The sequence below is a fragment of the Pelodiscus sinensis genome, unplaced genomic scaffold (assembly GCF_049634645.1).
Source record: "Pelodiscus sinensis isolate JC-2024 unplaced genomic scaffold, ASM4963464v1 ctg40, whole genome shotgun sequence".
NCBI classification, from domain to species: Eukaryota; Metazoa; Chordata; order Testudines; family Trionychidae; genus Pelodiscus; species Pelodiscus sinensis.
In genome coordinates, this window is record NW_027465932.1 from 528815 (window position 1) to 552055 (window position 23241).

The following is a 23241-nucleotide window of genomic DNA, read 5'->3' on the forward strand; positions in this document are numbered from 1 at the left end:
CTAACATCCTGTTTGCTTTTTTGACTGCTGCTGCACACTGCATGGATGTTTTCAGAGAACTATCCACGATGGCTCCAAGATCTGTGTCTTGAGTAGTTGTAGCCAAATTAGTCCCCATTGTATTGAACATATAGTTGGTAGTGTTTTTTCCAGTGTGCATTATTTTACATTTATCAACATTAAATTTCATTTGCCATTTTGTTGCCCAATCACTTGGTTTTGTGAGATCTTTTTGAAGCTCTTCTGCTTTGGTCTTAACTACCGTGAGCAGTTTAGAATCATCTGCAAATTTTGCTACCTCAGTGTTTACCCCTTTCTCTTAATCATTTATGAATAAGTTGAATAGGATGAGTCCCAGGAAAGACCCTTAAAAGAACCCACTAGTTACCTCTCTCCTCTCTGAAAACTGACCATTTCTCCCTACCCTTTGTTTCTTATCTTTTAACCAGTTATCAAAACATGAGAGGACCTTCACTCTTATCCCATGACAACTTACTTTACTTAAGAACCTTAGGTGAGAAACCTTGTCTGGTTCCATTGTGGTTTAGGGGTGTAGTAAAAACTAAGTGTTTGCTTAACTCCTTTGCTTAAGCTTGAAACAGCACGTATCATTTAGCTGATTGCACATGCCTTAGAATCTGCTAAACTTTCTGCCAGGGAGCTGAGTAAACTTGCAGTGACCAATCACGTTGCGACACGCTGGCCCGAAGGAATGTAGAATCCATAAAAGTTTCAGCTTGGGCGCTGCCCATGGTCGACCTTGCTTTGAGTATAGAGCTCCTTTGTCGACCTTGTTTGTAAACAATAAAATGGAGTTGGACCCAGCCTAAAGTGTGACTCTCTTCTTGAGGCAAATTGGACTAGCCTCCAGGGGACGAAACTAGCAATTTATGCAAAAGGGGGAGCCCATCCTTCCTGCATAGGCTCCCCCATCTCAAAAGTTCCCTCAGCTCCTAATAAATCTAAACCCCTCCTCTCTACACCATGGTCTCATCCACGCATTGAGACTCTGAAGCTCTGCCTGCCTACCTGGCCCTGCGCGTGGAACTGGAAGCATTTCCGAGAATGCCACCATAGATGTCCTGGGTTTCAGTCTCTTTCCTAGAAGCCTAAATTTGGCCTCTAGAGCCTCTCTCCTACCCTTCCCTATGTCATTGGTACCTACATGTACCACGACGACTGGCTCCTCCCCAGCACTACACATAAGTCTATCCAGATGTCTCAAGAGAACCATAACCTTCACACCAGGCAGACAAGTCACCATACGGTTTTTCTGGTTATCATACACCCAGCTATCTGTGTTTCTAGTAATCGAATCGCCTATTACTAACACCCGCCTTTTCCTACTGACTCAAATTCCCTCTCTCAGAGATGTATCCTCAGTGTGAAAGGAGACCACAACATCATCTGTAAGGAGGGCCCCAATTATAGGAAGGTTTCCCTCTGCTCCCATTGACTGTTTTCCTTCCCTGAGCCTTTCATCCTCCTTAACAGCACAGGGGCTGTCTGACCAGAGGTGGGAGAATTCTGCAGTGTCCCAGAAAGCCTCATCTACATACCTCTCAGCCTCCCTCAGTTCCTCCAGTTCAGTCACCGTGGCCTCAAAAGCCCATATGCGTCTCTGAGGGCCAGGAGCTCCTTGCACCGAATGCACACATATACCACCCACCCACAGGGCAGGGAATCAGACATGTTATAACCAGGACAGCCCCCACTCTGCTGTTGGGCTTCTACCTGCATCTCTCCTCCAGCTACCTAGGTTATTGAGAGGGTTTTTATTTGAATCAGGTAGTTTTAGCTGTAGTTTAATTTAAAAGTTTTAAAGAATGTCAGGTGTACCTCACCCCCCTTCCAACTCCTCTTCAAAACTCCCTGGGTATGTCTACACTACAGTGCTAATTCGAACTAACTTAATTCTAATTAGTTAATTCGAACTAAGCTAATTCAAAATAGCTCATCTAGACCCAAAAACTAATTCGAATTAGCCTTTTGTTAATTCGAACTAGCGCATCCACACTGATTGGACACTGGGGCGCATTTAAGGGCAGCTGAAACCGGTTCTGGCAGGGCATCAGATCAGTAGTTGCTTTGTGTGGCTGCTGTCTGAGGCTATCTGAGGCTCGTACTTAAAGGGACCCCCCTGGACAGCCGGTTCTCAGCTTTTCCTGCTTGGTTGCCTACCTCACCGAGGGACAGCAAAGCATTTTTCTCTGCGCCTGTCTGTGTCGGTGGTTCCCTTTGGAGACACCACTGCAGTTGGCAACATGGAGCCAGAGCTCGCCATGGGCTTTCTGGTGCAGTTTTTGGACTTGCTGCTGCAAGCCTGCCAGCAATGGCTGGCGGTTGCCTTGCACCACCTGGTGCACATCAGCCCCCTGCGTCTCTCCTGGTTGTGGAGGAGCAGCAGCAGCGCTCAGATGCCAGTGTGCCCCGCTGCATCTGGCATCTGGACACCAGCAGAGACTGGTGGGACCACATCATCCTGGAGCTCTGGGGAGACCAGCAGTGGACCCAGAACTTCAGGATGAAGAAGGACACCTTCCTGGAGCTCTGCGAGTGGCTCGCCCTTGCTCTGCGGTGACAGGACACTTGCATGAGGCCTGTCCTTCCCCCTCCAGAAGCCTGTGGCCATCGCCCTGTAGAAGCTCTACAAGCTGGACAGATACCGATCCGATGGGAAGCAGTGCTCATGCAGGTACGGCACCCACCAGCCACTGGACTGGAGGGGAGGGGGACTGCAAGCAGGGGATTGGCCGCCCCAGGGAAAACGGGGGTGGCGGGAGGAGGCGAAAGTGCCCTGCACACCAGGCCTCCCAGTACATCAACCGCAAGGTGGTCACACACAAATTGTTGTGTGCTGCAGAAATCATGTGAGCGGAAGGGGGAGGCTTTCTTGCCAGCCTGGATGGCTGAGGCTGAGTGCATGGCTGGCCAGTATGCTCAGCCCCGTACCGCCGCTGTCTGGGAGGCCCAGCAGGGGGGCCGTCCGGATCCGGGAAGGCCTGCGGGAGAGCTTCCAGGTGGAGGAGGACTGAACTCTCCCTGCATGCCCCAGTGGGGCCTTCTTCCACCCTCTCCCCCTTCCCCTTTCCCCTCCCTAAACCCCCTTCCTAATGTAAATTAAACACACTTGTTTTGCCAACAAAAATCTCTCTTTATTGTACATAATTGGGGTGGGGGAGAGAGGAATGAGGGTGGGAGAGAGGACGGGGAAACCTGGGAGGAGGGAGCTGAAAGGGGGAGGAAGGAGAAGAAGGGAAGGGAAAGCTCAGAGTTGGGAGTACTGCTGGCTCAGCTGTCTTGCAGCACTACGGTTGCGGGGGCATTGTGGGGGAGTGGGTGTGGAGGGTGGGGCAGGAGTGATGGGGAATGCGGAGGAAGAGGGAGGGGGAGCAGGAGTGGGAGGAGGAGCGAGATCTGGGTTGGCAATAGGGGCTGGAGCAGGAGAAGGCAGGAACCTGTCCACCAGGGTCTGGAGGTGGCCTCTGAGGGCATGGCCCTGCTCCTCCAGCACCTCCAAGCTCCACTGCTGCAGCCGCAGATCCTCCCGGACCCAGTAGTCCTGGGTGTGGAGCTGGTGCTCCAGGAGCCACCGGTGACGCCGGTGGTACTCCTCCTGGTTCCTGGTGCGCCTGCTGGCCCGGGTGCAGGTGGCTGTCCCAGGCGGGGTGGTGCACCCTGCAGTCCCAGGTGCTGCAGCTGTGGCGAAACACGAGAAGTGGTCAGTTCTCCCTGGGGACACAGTGGGAGAAACCCAGCCCCCCTCTGCAAGGCAAGGTCGGTGTGTGGGGAACGGTCCAGGGCCCCTGCATGACACCCAGCTGCTGCTCCATGGTGGGCAAGGCCCAGGCGCACGGTTCCTGGGCTCCCTCTCCCCCCACGCCCTCCATACAAATAAGGGGAGCATGATGGCACTCACATGTGGAGCCCTCCCCGGCCTCGGACAACACAGCCGATGTGCTCTGTGGGATGTCTCGGGGATCCTCAGTCCTGGGCAGGCTCCCTGCAGGCTCCTGGCTCTTGGCATCCTCCTCCTCTGTGTCCAGGATGGGTCCCTCTGCCCCGGGGTCGATCAGCACCCGAGGGACTGCGTGAGCCCCCAGGATACGGTCCAGGGCCTCAAAGTGAGGGCAGGCCTCCGAGTCGGTCCCTGGCTGGGAGGCACTGGAGTAGGCCTGCCGCAGGTCCTTTATTTTGCAGCGGACCTGCTCCCGGGTCCGCATGTGGCCTCTCGTGGCCAGGCTGTCAGCCATACGGCTGTAGACGGCCGCATTCCTGAGGCTAGTGCGGAGATCGTGGATGTTGGAGGCTTCCCCCCAAACCTCAATGAGGTCCACGATCTCTGCACCATACCAGGCGGGCGCCTGCCTCTTGCGGCTCTGGGCAGGCTCCTGTGAGCTGCCAGCGTGGTCCTGGGAAGAGGGGGAGGGCTGGGTGGCAGTGGGTGGCTGGCTCATCTGTGTCAGGTGCAGGGTCTGCTGGCTGGGTGCTGGCAGGCTTTCAACTGGCACAAGCACTGTAGCCAGACCGAGTCCCTTTAAAGGCTCCGGGGCCGGGAGGGAGGCAGAAGAGTTTCCCAGGTTGTGCCCAGAGTGGCCACCAGGGCAAGCTGGGGAGGGCTAGCCTCCCACTAGTTCGAATTAAGTGGCTACACAGCCCTTAATTCGAACTACTTAATTCAAACTCGGCGTTAGTCCTCGTAGAATGAGGTTTACCTAGTTCAAACTAAGTGCTCCGCTAGTTCAATTTAAATTTGAACTAGCGGTTTGCATGTATAGCCGCTATTAAAGTTAATTCGAACTAACGGCTGTTAGTTCAAATTAACTTTGTAGCGTAGATATACTCTGTTAGCTGCTTTTAATCACTTACTAACAGGGTTTATATAGCTCTGACATTCCTTTCCTGCTAGCCCGACCCCCAGGTTAAGGCTTGACCAATGAACAGAGGGTTCTAGATTTTAAATCCTCATTTGAAATCTAGAACCTGACGAAGTGGGTCTTTGCCCACAAAAGCTTATGCTCCAACACTTCAGTTAGTCTATAAGGTGCCACAGGACTCCTCGCCGCTTTTGCAAATCCTCATTAAGTAACTCACAGCTTCCAACTGCTGACCACAGCACATAGATCTATAAACAAAAAACACACAAACAAAAAGCTCTATCTAATCTGGCAGCCCCTGTTCCAAAAATGTCTGTAAAGTCAATGACAGTTTTGGGGTGGGGAGTAGAGAAGGAGGAGGAGGAGGAGAAGTCTATGTTGTCAGAGAGCATATTTCATTAGTAGATTAGTTCAGTCTCATTGTACTGAGAGTACATAACTGTGGAGTGTCCAGCACCCTCAACACTCAGCCTATCACAGGTTCCAATTCCCCCTAAATAACACAGCATGAAGCCCTTCCTCTTGCATTCTCATCATGGCTCCCCTGGATCTTCTCCAAACAGCTTAGAAAACCACATCCCAATTGCACAGGAGTAAGTGTAATTAAATATGCAAATACAGAGCCAATCTCATTACCTTGTCATCATTGCTGGCCTCCTCCCTGGCTGGGTCTACCTTTTCCATGTAGTATTTCTGTATTTCTCTCCACAGGTTTTCTTCCTGTTCTGCCTCCGTGGCTTTCTGCTCTTCTGACAGCGTTTCTAAAGCTCGATACACAGCCTGGCCCAGTGAAAGATGGATTTCCTGTACTGCCTCTGGCCTGGAGTGTAAATCCTCCTTCAGAGCACCATGTTTCTCCTTGAAGTGATGGATTATGCCTTTCACCTTTGCTTCCTCCAGCTCCCTGTACTTCTCCTCCAGGGCCTTGGCCTGCTGCTGCCTCTTCTCCATGGCATGTCTATAAATCTCATTGGTGTAACATTGGCCTCCGTGGGCCTGCACCATCCCCTCCACCACCTCCCTCAGCTCACGGATCTGCTCCTCACGCTCCGAGCCCGTCGCTCTGTTGTTGAGAGCGCAGCAGCGGTTCCCACACGCTGCCACCAGCCCCCGAAGAGCTGGGATATCACAGACAGTTATATAGTTGCTCAGCGAGCCACCATCCAAGTCCTCTCTCCGGGTGAACAGCACGATCAGGTACCTCATGGCCTCCTCTCCAAAGATCTCTCGGACCCGCTCGGCGGCTGCCTGGTCCTCGGCAGTGTAATGGCCCAGCTGTGTGACCAGCAGCAGCACGTGGGGGCCGGGGCAGGACAGCGCGATGCAGCGAGCGATCTCCTGGGTGGAGGCTTCTGCGGGGCCCTTTGTGCCCAGAATATCGGGAGTGTCGATAACCAGAACCTCCCGCCCGTTCCACGTCCCCCTCCCCGTGGCGCACGTCTGTGTTACTGGCTTTGCGCTGAACTTGGACTCAAACCTGCTCTCGCCGAGGAGGGTGTTTCCTGTCGCACTTTTCCCAGCTCCCGTTTTACCAATGAGGATGATTCTCAGGTCAGGTCCTCCGGGCCCTTGGCCGCCAGCAGGGGAATCTGTGGGGAACAAGTGAGACTCGTCACATCAGTGCCCGGGTCACAAGGTGGTGGTGGAGAGACCGGAGTTGGGAGAACTCTTACTGGATACGACTGGTAATTCTCCTGACTCTGTGTCTGCCAGTGAACTGTGAGCAAACTTACTGGTTTTCTCTCACTTCCATTCAGAATTAGTCCCTGGATCCTGCCTGTAAATAACACTGGGCCTGCAGTTTTCTGGGTCTCACAAGTAGCTCATTGCAGTGTTTCAGATTCTTAATTTTATTGCCACAGAACACGAGTAACAAGGAATTGCTACCCCTGTTAGCAGAGCCATTGGCCAGTGTTCAAGGCTAGGTGGACTGTCTCTGGCTGGAAGAGAAAGTGACGCTAGATTGAAGGGTTTTCTTTGGTGCAAGTCAGGGGTTCCTCTAATTTTTTCCTCCCTCAAGCTGTGACTGTTGTTATGTGCCCCAATATGTAGGTGAGAGGCAACAGGTCATCTTCATATTGGTACATGTAACAAAACTAACTTGGCAGGGTAGAGCCAAGGGTGTTGAAGTGTGCAAGGTGGTTCAGGCCTGAAGAGGAGGTTTAGGTTGGGAGAAGAGGTTTGGGGGCAGAGGTACAATCAGCATTGCTGGGCCCCTGGGCAAGGCGGGGGGACGTGCTCAGTGCCACCAGAAGGGGCACGTTTCAGGAAGAAAAGGTGGGGCTAGGGCCTCAGTGGTCCCTGGAGAGCACCACGCCTCCCCCAGGCAGCCCTCAGTCCAGCCCAGGGCGCACCATGCCGTGCTCTGACACTGATTTAACAGGCCTGGGCCTCTGCACTATAGTAGCACCAATGGCGGCCAAGAGCACTGGGCCCTTTTGTGTCACTGTGGGTGGGGCTGGCTGTGGTGCCAGAATGTTCGGGCTCTGCGGTGGGGCCATGGCTGAGGGGCTCAGGCCTGGGGCAAAGGGTTGGGTGCAAGGTTATGAGGGTTATGGCTGGGGGTGCAGATGTTGGGGTGGGCTAGGGAGGAGGAGCTCAGGGCTGGGACGGAGGTTTCCCTGGGGCTCCTGGGAGAAGGCAGAATTCCTGCCAATTCTCTCTCCTCACAGCAGCACCTGAGGACTGGGGCTAACCTGCCACAGCCAGACAGAGACAGTAAGGAGGCTGGATGGGGGCTGTGGTGAGCTAGCAGGGCCAGATGGGGGTTGGGTTTTTGCAGCTGGATGGGGTATGGTAATGGGGGTGCCATGGCCAGACAGGGATCAGACCAAAGCTGCAGCATCCAAATGAGGACTGGGGCTGGACTGCCATGTCCAGATAGTGTCTAGGCTGGATGGAAATTGGACTGGGCTGGATGGGGGCAGAGCTGGATGGGGCTGGGCTGGATAGAGGCTGATCTGAAGGGGGGCCAAGCTACTGTGGCTTGCTGGAGGCTGGGCTGCTGTGGCAGGAGCTAGGTCAGGCCCCAACTTCCTTTGGCAGGGTCTGGGCTGGAGCCCAGTGGCTCCAGCCCATTGTGGGGAGAATAGTTTGGAGCCGGGGACTGGACGGCCCCTGGCTTGCACGGCTCCATGGAACACCTGTGCCTGTGAAACAGGGAGGTGCGCATCTGCTCAGCCACACAGAGCTCAACTGCAAGCCTGTCTGCTGAGACAGAGCCAGCCCAGGGAGACGGGGCTTGAGGGGAGAGGGAGGGGTGGAAGGAGAAGGGGCTTGGGTGGAGGGAGAGGTGAAGGCACCAAGAGACAGGGTGGAGGAGAGACAAATGGCAGGGGGCCAAGTGAAGACAATGAGGGAAAGAGTGATGCTGGGAGAGGAGAGGAGAGAAGAGGAGAGGAGAGGAGAGGGGAACGGCTTTGGGGGCTAGAGGGGGAGGTGCTGGGAGAAGGCTTGAAAGAAGGGGTGGGCATGAGAGGTGGGGATGGAGCAAGGTATGTGTGAGGGCACAGAGGGGGGGATGGGGCAGAGGGTGGTGAGGGGGTGGGCATCAGGGAAAAAGAGGGCAAAGGGGACAGGAGCAGTGAGGGAAGGGGAGGCACCAGGAGGGTGCAGGGCTAAGGGAAGGTGCAGGTGCCAGGGGATTCTGGGGTGAAGCAGAAGGGCAGACACCTGCAGGGGAGGGACCAGCACCAGAGGAGAGAGGCAGGGCAGGTGTGCAGAGGGAAGTGTTAGGAGAGGGGATGAGGAGGGGTAGCTCACTTGATCAGAGTGGGGCTACTGGAGGAGTGGGCACAGAGGGGAGAGAAGGGCTGGTGGAGGGGGGCAGGTCTCAGGAGGGCTGAGGGCAGTGAGAAGGGCAGGAATCAGGACAGCAGAGGAGGGTGAGGAGTTGGGGGGCAGCAGGCATCAGGGGAGCTGATGGAGCAAGGGGAGGAGACATGGCAGCAGAGAGAAAAGGTAAAGGTTTATAAAATATTTATTAATAACTTGATATGCTGCCCACGGCCAGTTTGTTTGTGCCCCATGGAGCAGTTTGGGTTTATATGGGGATCAACACGTGGCCGGCGAGTGGGAGCCAAAGCAAAAGTAGTCCGTGTAATGATCTTCTGTTGATATGTTTTAGTAGTTAAATTCTTGGACTGTCATTGCTCATGAAAAGTGCTGTCACATGGGGAGAAATCGGGTAAATATTGCTTTTTATTAATATTAACAGAACTGACTTAAATGGGGCCTCTGTGTTGTGTAGTCTTGCCTTAATCTTTGTATTCATGCCTGTCAGTGTGAGAGAAGCTATTTGTATCTATTTGCTTGCATATGCAACCACACTTAAGTTGATGCTCTCAGCATGTTCTGTAAGTATCAGTGTGGCCCCTGGGGCTTCCAAAGTTGAGTTGCCCTAGCTCATCCCTGACAGGTGTCTGTCTAACCTGGTCTTAAATATCTCCAGTGGTGGAGATTCCACAATTTCACTAGGCAATTTATTCCAGTGTTTAACCACCCTGACAAGCAGGAAGTTTTTCCTAAAGTCCAACCTAAACCTCCCTTGATGCGCTTTAACCCCATTAGGGTCTGTCTACACTACCCCCCTAGTTCGAACTAGGGGGGTAATGTATGCATACCGAACTTGCTAATGAAGCCCGGGATTTGAATTTCCCGGGCTTCATTAGCAAGTTCGGTATGCATACATTACCCCCCTAGTTCGAACTAAGGGGGTAGTGTAGACATACCCTTGCTTCTCATCCTAACCTCAGAGGCCAAGCAGAACAATTTTTCTTCCTCCTCCTTATGATATTCTTTTAGATACTTGAAAGCTGCTCTCATGTCCCTTTTCGGTCTTCTCTTTTCCAGGGTAAACAAGGCCAATTTCTTCAGACTTGCCTCATATCTCATGTTCTCTAGAACTTTCATCATTTGTGTTGATCTTCTCTGGACTTTCTCCAGTTTCTCCACATTTGAAAGGCACAAAATGAGATCAAACTAGCTACAGGCATAAAGGGAAACAAGAAGACCTTTTATAAATACATTAAAAGCAAGAGGAAGACCAAGGACAGGGTAGGCCCACTGCTTAGTGAGGAGGGAGAAGCAGTAACAGGAAACTTGGAAATGGCGGAGATGCTCAATGACTTCTTTGTTTCGGTCTTCACCGAGAAGTCTGGAGGTGTGCCTAACGTAGTGAATACAAGCAGAGAGAGGGTAAGTTTAGAAGATAGGATACACAAAGAACAAGTTTAAAATCACTTAGGAAAGTTAGATGTCAGCAAGTCACCAGGTCCTGATGAAATGCATCCCAGGATACTCAAGGAGCTGATAGAGGAGGTATCTGAGCCTTTAGCTATGATTTCTGAAAAATCATGGCAGACAGGGGAGATTCCAGAAGACTGGAAAAGGGCAAATATTGTACCCATCTATAAAAAGGGGAATAAGAACAACCCAGGAAACTACAGACCGGTCAGTTTAACGTCTGTCCCAGGGAAGATAATGGAGCAGGTAATTAAGGAAATCATATGCAAACACTTGGAAGGTAATAAAGTGATAGGGAATAGCCAGCATGGGTTTATGAAGAACAAGTCATGCCAAACTAATCTGATAGCTTTCTTTGATAAGATAACGAGCCTTGTGGATAAGGGAGAAGCGGTGGATGTCATATACCTAGACTTTAGTAAGGCATTTGATACGGTCTCGCATGATATTCTTATTGATAAACTAGGCAAATATAACTTAGATAGGGCCACGATAAGGTGGGTGCATAATTGGCTGGATAACCGTAGTCAGAGAGTTGTTATTAACGGTTCTAAATCCTGCTGGAAAGGGATAGCAAGTGGAGTTCCTCAAGGGTCTGTTTTGGGACCCGTACTGTTCAATATCTTCATCAATGATGTAGATATTGGGATAGAGAGTACGCTTATTAAGTTTGCAGATGATACCAAACTGGGTGGGGTTGCGACTTCTTTGGAGGATAGGGACATAATTCAAAATGACCTTAGCAAGTTAGAGAAATGGTCAGAGGTAAACAGGATGAGGTTTAATAAAGAGAAATGCAAAGTGCTCCACTTAGGAAGGAACAATCAGTTCCATACATACAAGATGGGAAGGGACTGTCTAGGAAGGAGCATGGCGGAAAGGGATCTAGGGGTCATAGTGGACCACAAGTTGAATATGAGTCAACAGTGTGATGCTGTTGCAAAAAAAGCAAATATGATTTTAGGTTGTATCAACAGGTGTGTTGTAAGCAAAACTCGTGAAGTCATTCTGCCGCTCTACTCTGCACTAGTTAGGCCTCAGCTGGAGTACTGTGTCCAGTTCTGGGCGCCACATTTCAAGAAAGATGTGGAGAAATTGGAAAGGGTACAGAGAAGAGCGACAAGAATGATTAAAGGTTTAGAGAACATGACCTATGAAGCCAGGCTTCATGAACTGGGCTTGTTTAGTTTGGAAAAAAGAAGATTAAGGGGGGACATGATAGCGGTTTTCAAATATCTAAGAGGGTGTCACAAGGAGGAAGGAGAAAATTTGTTCCTCTTGGTTTCTGAGGACAGGACAAGGAGTAATAGGCTTAAAGTGCAGCAGGGGAGGTTTAGATTGGACATTAGGAAAAAATTCCTAACTGTCAGGGTGGTCAAATATTGGAATAAATTGCCAAGGGAGGTGGTGGAATCTCCCTCTCTGGAGATATTTAAGAACAGGTTAGATAGACATCTGTCAGGGATGGTGTAGACGGAGCGTGGTCCTGCCTTGAGGGCGGGGGGCTGGACTCGATGACCTCTCGAGGTCCCTTCCAGTCCTATTATTCTATGATTCTATGATTCTATGATTTCCTGAAATGTGGTGCCCAGAACTGGACATGATACTCCAGCTGGAGCCTAATGTAGATGGCTCATTCCCTTCCTAGGGGACATGAGACTGGAAGAGTTAATTTCCAATCCTCCTGTTTATTCTTTTCCTAAGCCAGGAGGGCACAGTAGTTCTGATGGGGGCTCTGCAGGAAGGAAGCCCGCACTGCCCCCTGCCTGAAACCTTGTGCAGGTGTTAAACAGCTGTCTAGCCCACCCTAGAGGTGACTGCATTTCAGCGTGCCTACATGTTTTATTTTTAAAAAAATCTTATGATTTGTAGACCATTCTCATAACTTTGTGTAGGCATTCCTTGTGATTTTTGGTTGGCAATACTGCTCTTTGAGTGGTGAATTTAGAGAGGTCTCTCCCTTCAGTTTCCCTTTCCATCCTCCTTTTTTTGTCACAGCTCATCAGAGAATCATAGAGACAATGGAGAGTAGGGTGAGTCCATGACTCTGGTTAATGACTGGTCAGGGTGACTAACTATTATCAGCCAGTGGTCTGAATGAGCTATCTACTGTCATCTGTTAATCAACTGTAGGAAACGGCTTCACGAGCAGACCTTATTTATACAGACAACCTACTTTGCCACAGAGATCAGTAGACACACTTGCTGTGTCAAGGTGATCAGTTTTGGCTCTTTTGGGTTGAAATTCACTTAAGACTTGGAGCTGGGAGAATGAAATGTTGTTATCCATATTGTAGGATTAAAAGACCTGAACGTAATATGACCTGGTTTAGGGTCTACCATAACTTGAACACTAAGCAGAGGATAGTGAGTCACATCTAAGTGAAAGTCACAGAAGATGGAAACAGGTTTTATTTCTGGTGGTGTAGAGTCTATTTGGGAGTCCTCAATTATATCTGAGACTTTACATCCAGGCTGTGTCTACATTGGCCCCTATTCCGTAATAGGGATGCAAATGTAGCACTTTGGAATAGGCAAATCCGCGGGGGATTTAAATATCCCCTGCGGCATTTTCATTAAGATGGCTGCTGCTTTTTTCTGGCTTGTAGATAAGCCGGAGAAAAGCGCCAGTCTGGACGCGATCCTCCGGAAAATAAGCTCTTTTCCGGAGGATCTCTTATTCCTACTTTCAAGCGTCTAGACTGGCGCGATCCTCCGGAATAAAGCCCTTTTCCGGAGGATCTCTTATTCCTACCTGTTCCACAGAATCGCTATGGATAGTAATTCCATGCTCCAATAATAAGAAATTAGCAGTAGGGATATATTATCAACCATTTAACCAGGACAGTGATAGTAACATTGAAATGCTGAAAGAGATTAGAGAGACTACCAAAAGAAAGAACTCTATAATAATGGAGGATTTAAATTATCCGCATATTGACTGGATACATGTCACCTCACAAAGAGAAGTGGAAATAAAATTTCTCAATGGCTTAAATGACTGCTACTTGGAGCAGCTGGTGCAGGAACCCACAAGGGGAGAGGCAATTCTCCATTTAGTCCTGAGTGGAGTGCAGGATCAGGTCCAGGAGATAACCATTACAGGACCGCTTCCTGTGATGGAAAGAACACCTCAGCAGTCCAGCACCCTGGCATTTAATTTCATAAAGGGGAATTGCACAAAAATGAGGTTAGTTAAACAGAAATTGAAAGGCACAGTGATTAGAGCCAAATCCCTGAAAGCTGCATGGAAACTTTTTAAAGACACCATAATAGAGGCCCAACTTAAATGTATACCCCAAATTAAAAAACATAGCAAGAGACCTAAAACAGTGTCACCGTGGCTTAACCACCATGTAAAAGAAGCAGTGAGGGACAAAAAGGCATCTTTTAAGAAGTGGAAGTCCAATCCTAGTGAGATAAATAGAAAGGAACATAAACACTGTCAAATCAAGTGTAAAAATGTAATAAGAAAAGCAAAAAAAGATTTTGAGGAACAGCTAGCCAAAAACTCAAAAAGCAATAACAAAATGTTTTTTAAGTACATTAGAAGCAGGAAGCCTGCTAAAAATCCTGTGGGTCCCCTAGATGATCGAGATATAAAAGGAGCAATCAAGGACGATAAAGCCATTGTGGATAAATTAAATGATTTCTTTGCTTCAGTCTTCACGGCTGAGGACGTTGGGGAGATTATCAAATCTGCACCGTCCTTCGTGGGTGATGAATCTGAGGCACTGTTCTTGATTGAAGTGTCATTAGAGGAGGTTTTGGAACAAATAGAAAAACTTAATGTTAACAAATCTCCAGGACCGGATGGCATTCATCCAAGGGTTCTAAAAGAACTCAAATGGGAAATTGCTGAACTATCATCTGTGGTTTTAAATCAGCTTCTCAACCTAATGACTGGAAGGTAGCTAATGTGACATCAATATTTAAAAAGGGCTCTAGAGGCGATCCTGGCAATTACAAACTGGTAAGTCTAAATTAGATGAAACAATAGTAAAGAAGAAAATTAGATGAAACAATAGTAAATTAGATGAAACAATAGTAGTAAATTAGTAGTAAACAATAGTAGTAAACAATAGTAGATGAAACAATAGTAGTAAATTAGATGAAAGAATAGTAAAGAAGAAAATTGTCAGATACATAGAAGAACATAATTTGTTGGACAAAAGTCAACATGGTTTCTATAAAAAGGGAAATCCTGTCTTACTAATCTGAGTTCTTTGAAGTGGTTAACAAACATGCGGACAAGGGGGATCCAGTAGATATAGTATACTTCGATTTTCAGAAAGTCTTTGACAAGGTCCCTCACCAAAGGCTCTTGTGTAAATTACATGGCCATGGGATAAGAGGGAAGGTCCTTTCATGGACTGAGAACTGGTGAAAAGACAGGAAACAAAGGGGAGGAATAAATGGTACATTTTCAGAATGGAGAGGGGTAACTAGTGGTGTCCCCCAAGGGTCAGTCCTGGAATCAATCCTGTTCAACTTATTCATAAATGATCTGGAGAAAGGGGTAAGCAGTGAAGTGGTAAAGTTTGTGGATGATACCAAACTTTAGGATAGTCAAGACAGAGGCAGACTGTGAGGGACTCCGAGAAGATCTCACCAAACTGAGTGATTGGGCAACAAAATGGCAAATGAAATTTAATGTGGATAAGTGTAAAGTAATGCACATTGGGAAAAATAACCCCAACTATACGTACAGTATGATGGGGGCTAATTTGGCTACGACAAATCAGGAAAGAGATCTTGGAGTTATCGTGGACAGTTCTCTGAAAACTTCCACGCAGTGTGCAGCGGCGGTCAAAAAGGCAAATAGGATGCTAGGAATTATTAAGAAAGGGATAGAAAATAAGACCCAGAATATCTTACTGCCCCTGTATAAAACTATGGTAAGCCCACGTCTTGAATACTGTACAGATGTGGTCTCCTCACCTCAAAAAAGATATTTTGGCCTTGGAAAGAGTTCAGAAAAGCGCAACAAAAATGATGAGGGGTTTGGAATGGGTCCCATATGAGGAGAAGTTAAAGCAACTGGGACTTTTCAGTTTAGAAAAGAGGAGACTGAGGGGGGATATGATAAAGGTCTATAAAAACATGAGTGCTGTGGAGAGGGCAAATAAAGAAAAGTTATTTATTAGTTCCCATAATACAATGACTAGAGGACACCAAATGAAGTTAATGGGTAGCAGGTTTAGAACTAATAAAATAAAGTTCTTCTTCACACAGCGTGTAGTCAACTTGTGGAACTCCTTGCCAGAGGAGGCTGTGAAGGCTAGGACTATAACATAGTTTAAAGAAAAGATAGATAATTTCATGAAGGTTAGGTCTATAAAAGGCTACTAGCCAGGGGGTAGGAATGGTGTCCCTGGATTCTGTTTGTCAGAGGCTGGAGAGGGATGGTAGGAGACAAATCGCTTGATCATTGTCTTTGGTCCACCCTCTCTGCGGCACCTGGTGCTGGCCACTGTCGGCAGACAGGCTACTGGGCTAGATTGACCTTTGGTCTGACCCAGTACAGTCGTTCTTATGTTCTCATGTAAGTTTCCAGATTGCAGGCCCTGGTTTTTGTGGGGGACTTTAATCACCCTGACTTCTGTTGGGAAACCTATACGGCAGTACACAGGCAATCCAGGAAGTTTTTGGAGAATGTTGGGGATAACTTCTTTGTACAAGTGCTGAAGGATCCTTCTAGAGGCTGTGAACAGCTTGATCGTCTGCTCACAAACAGAGAGGAACTAATAGAGGAAGTAGAGGTGGGTGACAACCTGGGAAGCAGTGATCATGAGATGGTAGATTTCAGGATCCTGACCAAAGGCAGAAAAGAGAGTAATAAAATACACACCTTGAACTTCAGAAAAGCAGATTTTGAATCCATCAGAGACCTAATGGGCAGGATTCCCTGGGATGAAGGGGAAAGGAGTCCAGGACTGCTAGCAGTATTTTAAAGAAGCCTTATTGAAGGCACAGAAAGAAACCATGCCGACTCGTAGCAAGAGAGGCAAACATGGTAGGAGACCGGACTGGCTTACAGGGGAAATCCTTGGTGAACTTAAGCACAAAAAGGAAACTTACAAAAAGTGGAAACTTGGACAAATGACCAGGGAGGGGTTGAAATGTATAGCTCGAGAATGCCGGGGGGTTATCAGGAAGGCGAAAGCGCAAATGGAATTGCGACTGGCTAAGGATGTGAAGGATAACAAGAAAGGTTTCTACAGGCATGTTAACAAGAAGAAGGTGATCAGAGAGGGTGTGTGGCCCCTAATGGATCAAGGAGGTAACCTAGTGGCAGATGATGTGGGGAAAGCTGAAGTACTCAATGCTTTCTTTGCCTCTGTATTCACGGATAAGGTCGGCTCCCAGACTAATGCTCTAAGTGACGCAAGATGGGATGAAGATGGACAGCCCTTGGTAGGTAAAGAACAGGTTAGGAACTATTTAGAAAAGCTAAACGTACACAAATCCATGGGTCTGGACTTAATGCATCCGAGGGTACTGAGGGAGTTGGCAAATGTCATTGAGAAGCCTTTGGCCATTATCTTTGAAAAGTCGTGGAGATCGGGAGAAATCCCGGATGATTGGAAAAAGGCAAATGTAGTGCCCATCTTCAAAAAAGGGAAGAAGGATGATCCAGGGAACTATAGGCCGGTCAGTCTTTCCTCGGTCCCTGGAAAAATCATGGAAGGGATCCTTAAGGAATCCATATTGAGGCACTTGGATGAGAGGAAAGTGATCAGGAATAGTCAGCATGGATTCACAAAGGGCAAGTCGTGCCTGACCAATTTGATTAGCTTCTATGATGAGGTAACAGGATCTGTGAACATGGAAAGTCAGTGGATGCGATATACATTTATTTTAGCAAAGCTTTTGATATGGTCTTCCACAATATTCTTGCCGGTGAATTAAGGGAATGTGGATTGGATAAATGGACAGTAAGATGGATAGAAAGATGGCTAGAAGGCCGGGCCCAGCGGGTAGTGATCAATGGCTCGATGTCAGGATGGCGGTCGGTTTCTAGTGGAATGCCCCAAGGTTCGGTTCTAGGACCGGTTTTGTTCAATATCTATATTAATGACCTGGATGAGGGGATGGATTGCACCCTCAGCAAGTTTGCGGATGACACTAAGCTGGGGGGAGAGGTAGATACGCTTAAGGGCAGAGATAGGGTACAGAATGACTTAGACAAATTGGAGGATTGGGCCACAAGGAATCTGATGAGGTTCAACAAGGACAAGTGTAGAGTCCTGCACTTGGGATGGAAGAATTCCAAGCATAGTTACAAGCTGGGGACCAACCAGCTAAGTAGTAGTTCTGCAGAAAAGGACCTGGGGGTTACAGTGGATGAGAAGCTGGATATGAGTCAACAGTGTGCCCTTGTAACCAAGAAGGCTAAAGGCATATTAGGTTGCATTAAGAGGAGCATTGTCAGCAGATCCAGAGATATCATTATTCCCCTTTATTCGGCTCTGGTGAGGCCACATCTGGAGTATTGTGTCCAGTTCTGGGCCCCCCACTACAAAAAAGATGTGGACACATTGGAAAGGGTCAAGCAGAGGGCAACCAAAATGATTAGGGGGCTGGAGCACATGACCTATGAGGAAAGGCTGAGCAAGTTGGGTCTGTTTAGTCTGCAGAAGCGAAGAATGAAGGGGGACTTGATAGCAGCCTTCAACTTCCTGAAGGGAGGTTCCAAAGAGGATGGAGAGAGGCTGTTCTCAGTAGTGACAGATGGCAGAACAAGGAGCAATGGTCTCAAGTTGAGGTGGGAGAGGTCCAGGTTGAATATCAGGAAAAACTATTTCACTAGGAGGGTGGTGAAGCACTGGAATGGGTTACCTAGGGAAGTAGTGGAGTCTCCATCCCTAGAGGTGTTTAAATCTCGGCTTGACAAAGTCCTGGCTGGATTGATTTAGTTGGAATTGGTCCTGCCTAGAGCAGGGGGCTGGACTTGATGACCTTCTGAGGTCTTTTCCAGCTCTATCATTCTATGATTCTATGATTCACTGTGGGTTCCTTCTGGCAAATCCTCAAATTCCCTGTACATCAGCACCTGAGCAGGCAGGTGCTGGTACACCCCCACTTCTTTGGGGCCCTCCTTAGCCTCCCGTTTCAGATGGAGCCAGGCTAGAGGCACCTTGAAAGGGGTCCTGTCTATACCCTCAGGGACAGCTGGGGGCTGGGTATCATGTGGTCCGGGGCCACTAGCTTGGTCTCAGCCCGTGTCACCTCCACCCCCATGTCCTAGTAACCCATAAACTTCCTGCCATACACCTCCAGTAGCACGAGGCACTCGCTCTGCAGGGGCTGCCCTATCTCTACCCGGTACATGGAGAAACCTGTCTCTGGAGCCCCAGGTCTCCCAGAAGAGCAGCCTCTCCCCTACCCCACCCCCTGGTGAGCTGAGGGCTCACCTCCTCCAGCCCCTCCTCCAGACCCAGTTGGTTAACACTGGACAATCTCGGTTTGTGGACCTCTGCTACCAGTGTCACAGCATGTCAGGTGGTCCCAGACCCTGCACACCCATCCACAGTCAGATCTGACTCGTGTCTTGCTCACAACACACCTGTTAATGCAGCACAGAATCCATGTTCACTTTTTTTGCAACAGCATCACACTGTGGACTCATATTTAGCTTGTTCACTCTGACCGCTAGATCCCTTTCCACAGTATTCCTTCCTAGACAGTCACTTCCCATTTGTATGTATGCAACTAATTGCTCCTTTCTAATTTACTTGGCATTTGTCCTTATTGCATTTCATCCTATTCACTGCAGACTATTCCTCCAGTTTTTGCAGATAATTTTGAATGATAATCCTACCCTCCAGAGCACTTGCAGCTGGTCTGAGTTTTGTATCATCCATTAATATGATGAAAATATTAAACAGAACTGGACCCAGAATTGATCCCTGTGGAACCCGACTCTTATGTTCTTCCAGCATGAGTGAGAACCATTGATAACTACACCCTGGGAAAGATTATCCAACTAAGTTATGCCCCCACTTTTTAGTAGCTCCATCTACATTGTGTTTCCATTGCCTGTTAATGAGAAGGTCATGCAGTACTGTATCAAAAGCATTATTAAAGTCTAGATATACCACATGTTCCACTTCCCCACTATCCACAAAACTCGTTACCCTGTCAAAGAAAGCTTTCAGGTTGGTTTGACATGATATGTTCTTGACAGATCCATGTTATTACATATCACCATATTATCTTCTAAATGTTTGCAGATGGATTCCTTAATTACTTGCTCCATTATCTCTCCTGGTAAAGACGTTAAGCTGACTGGTCTGTAAGCTCCATTATCCAGCTTCAATTATCGGCTCGTTCTTTTCAAACAAGCCACTTTGCTTTCTCCCACACTGCCCCAGACACCTCCCACAAAATTGACTCGTTTTCCTCCCCCGGTCCTTCTTGAGGACTCTTATTTCCTGTGAGGCCTACAAAAAATGACACGGTTGGATCCCTGGTGCCTGGCAACAAGTGCCTGCCCTGCTAGGCTCAGCTACTGCCAAACAACACTGTAAATGCAACTCAGCTTTGTCTTTAGATCCCTGCCTGCCATGCATTCCCCTCTGCCCATAGAGGAGGGGCTCAGAACATTTTTAAGGTGTAGACTGTGTAGATTCTCTCCCCTCACCCACACACATGCTTTTACCTCTGTCCTTGCAGCTCTGTGCATGGGACATACTGTGTCTCCTACAGGCTGCAAAACCTTCCGACTTCTGCAACACCAGTCCAGCAGCTGCTTCTCTACCAGCTCATCTGCTTCCTGTAGCTTACAAGCCAGGCTCTGAGGCTCTCTCGTGAGCAGCTGGGCACCAAGGGGATGAGAGTAGAGCAAAGAGTGAGTCTAGTTCCTGTCTCTGTGTGCAGGCAGCATAAGGGGCATGCGCACTGAGCAAGCAGCCACCATCCAGAGCAAAGCAGCCTCGGAGAGATTTTCAGGAACTAGGTTTGGGGAATCAGCGAGTCATGAGGAGCAGTGAGAGGAAGTCGAGAAATGGCTCAGGGAGACTAAAGCCCCCAGTGCACAAGAGAGAGTAGTGCAAGCAGCTCACTGAGCAGCTGCACATGAGTCAGGGGACCTAGGGACATCACTGCTGGGACGAGGCTGACAACAGCTTTGCAAGGTACCACACAGATGGAGATAGTTGTTTTTTCTATAGAGATTGCAAACCCACTGGAGTAGGGATGCTCCTTTTGGGGTGTGACAGACCCAGACTATTCAGATGGTGCACAGTGATTCTATTCGGGTTCAGGAGGTGGGTGGGCTAACACCCACCCACATCTGATGGATTCTCCCCCAGCCTACAGGGAGGATCCAAAGGGCCCTTGACTCCAACTGATTCTGGGGGACATTCACAAAGTGCACCATAAGAACATAAGAACGGCCGTATTGGGTCAGACCAAAGGTCCATCTAGCCCAGTAGCCTGTCTGCCGACAGTGGCCAGCACCAGGTGCCCCAGAGAGGGTGGACCGAAGACAATGATCAAGTGATTTGTCTCCTGCCATCTCTCTCCAGCCTCTGACAAACAGAGGCCAGGGACACCATTCCTACCCACTGGCTAATAGCCTTTTATGGACCTGACCTCCATGAAATTATCTAGCTTCTCTTTAAACTCTGTTATAGTTCTAGCCTTCACAGCCTCCTCTGGCAAGGAGTTCCACAGGTTGACTATGCGCTGTGTGAAGAAGAACGTTCTTTTATTAGTTTTAAACCTGCTACCCATTAATTTCATTTGGTGTCCTCTAGTTCTTCTATTATGGGAACTAATAAATACATTTTCTTTATCCGCCCTCTCCACACTACTCATTATTTTATATACCTCTATCATATCCCCCCCTCAGTCTCCTCTTTTCTAAACTGAAAAGTCCCAGTCGCTTTAATCTCTCTTCATATGGGACCCATTCCAAACTCCTTATAATTTTAGTTGCCCTTTTCTGAACCCTTTCCAAGGCCAAAATTTCTTTTTTGAGGCGAGGAGACCACATCTGTACACAGTACTCAAGATGTGGGCATACCATTTATTCCTACCCTTTGTTTCCTGTCTTTTAGCCAGTTCTCAGTCCAAGAAAGGACCTTCCCTCTTATCCCATGGCCATGTAATTTACACAAGAGCCTTTGGTGAGGGACCTTTTCAAAAGCTTTCTGAAAATCCAAGTATACTATATCTACTGGATCCCCCTTGTCTGCATGTTTGTTAACTCCTTCAAAGAACTCTAATAGATTAGTAAGACAGGATTTCCCTTTTCAGAAACCATGCTGACAAAAATGAGGTTAGTTAAACAGAAATTAAAAGGCACAGTGACTAGAGCCAAATCCCTGAAATCTGCATGGAAACTTTTTAAAGACACCATAATAGAGGCCCAACTTAAATGTATACCCCAAATTAAAAAACATAGCAAGAGACCTAAAACAAATTATGTTCTTCTACGTATCTGACAATTTTATTCTTTACTATTGTTTCAACTAATTTGCCCGGTACTGAAGTTAGACTTACCGGTCTGTAATTGCCAGGATCGCCTCTAGAGCCCTTTTAAAATATTGGTGTCACGTTGGCTACCTTCCAGTCATTAGGTACGGAAGCTGATTTAAAGGATAGGTTACGAACCACAGATAATAGCTCAGCAATTTCCCATTTGAGTTCTTTTAGAACCCTTGGATGAATGCCATCTGGTCCCGGAGATTTGTTAACATTAAGTTTTTCTATTTGTTCCAAAACCTCCTCTAATGACACTTCAAACAAGAACAGTGCCTCAGATTCATCACCCACAAAGGATGGTGCAGATTCAGGAATCTCCCCAACGTCCTCAGCTGTGAAGACTGAAGCAAAGAAATCATTTAATTTATCCACAATGGCTTTATCGTCCTTGATTGCTCCTTTTACAGTTTGATAATCTAGGGGACCCACTGGTTTTTTATCAGGCTTCCTGCTTCTAATGTACTTAAAAAACATTTTGTTATTTCTTTTTGAGTTTTTGGCTAGCTGTTCCTCAAGATCTTTTTTTGCTTTTCTTATTACATTTTTACACTTGATTTGACAGTGTTTATGTTCCTTTCTATTTATCTCACTAGGATTGGACTTCCACTTCTTAAAAGATACCTTTTTGTCCCTCACTGCTTCTTTTACATGGTGGTTAAGCCACAGTGACTCTTTTTTAGGTCTCTTGCTATGTTTTTTAATTTGGGGTATACATTTAAGTTGGGCCTCTATTATGGTGTCTTTAAAAAGTTTCCATGCAGCTTTCAGGGATTTGGCTCTAGTCACTGTGCCTTTTAATTTCTGTTTAACTAACCTCCTCATTTTTGTGTAATTCCCCTTTATGAAATTAAATGCCAAGGTGCTGGATTGCTGAGGTGTTCTTCCCACCACAGGAATGTTGAATGTTATTATATTATGGTCACTATTCCTAAGCAGTCCTGTAACGGTTATATCCTGGACCTGATCCTGCACTCCACTCAGGACTAAATCAAGAATTGCCTCTCCCCTTGTGGGTTCCTGCACCAGCTGCTCCAAGAAGCAGTCATTTAAGCCATTGAGAAATTTGATCTCGGCTTCTCTTCCTGAGGTGACATGAATCCAGTCAATATGGGGATAATTAAAACCCCCATTTTTATGGAGTTCTTTATTTTGGTAGCCTCTCTAATCTCCCTCAGCATTTCAATGTCACTATCACTGTCCTGGTCAGGTGGTCGGTAATATATCCCTACTGCTAATTTCTTATTATTGGAGCATGGAATTACTATCCATAGCAACTCTATTGAACATGTTGATTCACTTAATATTTTTATTTTTATTGTAAACGGTCTTGTAAATTGCCATCTTGGCCACAGCCATGGGAGGTTGAAGAAGAGGTCCCGTGACTCTGATAGACCAGGCCGGGTCTGGGAACCGCTCAGGTTGAATTTCTCAAATTCGGGGCTCTCTATGACCCCCAGACTGGAGACCTTTCCAAACAGGCCACAAACAAGTCCCACAGAGCGCTCCAGCTGCCTGCCTGACCAGCCAGAAGCCTCATGAGCAAATCCCCTCTGATATTCTAGCAATATCTGTGCCCAAGATGACCCCGGGCCTGCCCACAGATGAGGGGTCTTATAGCCCAATCCCA

General features: G+C 47.9%; 2 protein-coding genes across 3 annotated transcripts in view; one reads left to right on the forward strand and one right to left on the reverse strand.

Moving 5' to 3' along the window:
- The window catches only part of LOC102449776 (GTPase IMAP family member 8-like), a 36836-nt gene extending 16508 nt beyond the window's left edge, over positions 1-20328 (reverse strand). Inside the window, exons 1-2 of the mRNA XM_075916887.1 lie at positions 19786-20328; positions 5514-6466 (exon numbers count right to left, since the gene is read on the reverse strand). Of these exons, the coding sequence (XP_075773002.1) occupies positions 5514-6466; positions 19786-19816 (984 nt within the window). The 5' untranslated portion in view covers positions 19817-20328. The remainder of the gene's footprint in view (positions 1-5513; positions 6467-19785) is intronic.
- Positions 1-23241, forward strand: part of LOC142825160 (GTPase IMAP family member 5-like) — a 257445-nt gene that overhangs the window by 176941 nt on the left and 57263 nt on the right. The gene's annotated exons all lie outside the window — the stretch shown is intronic.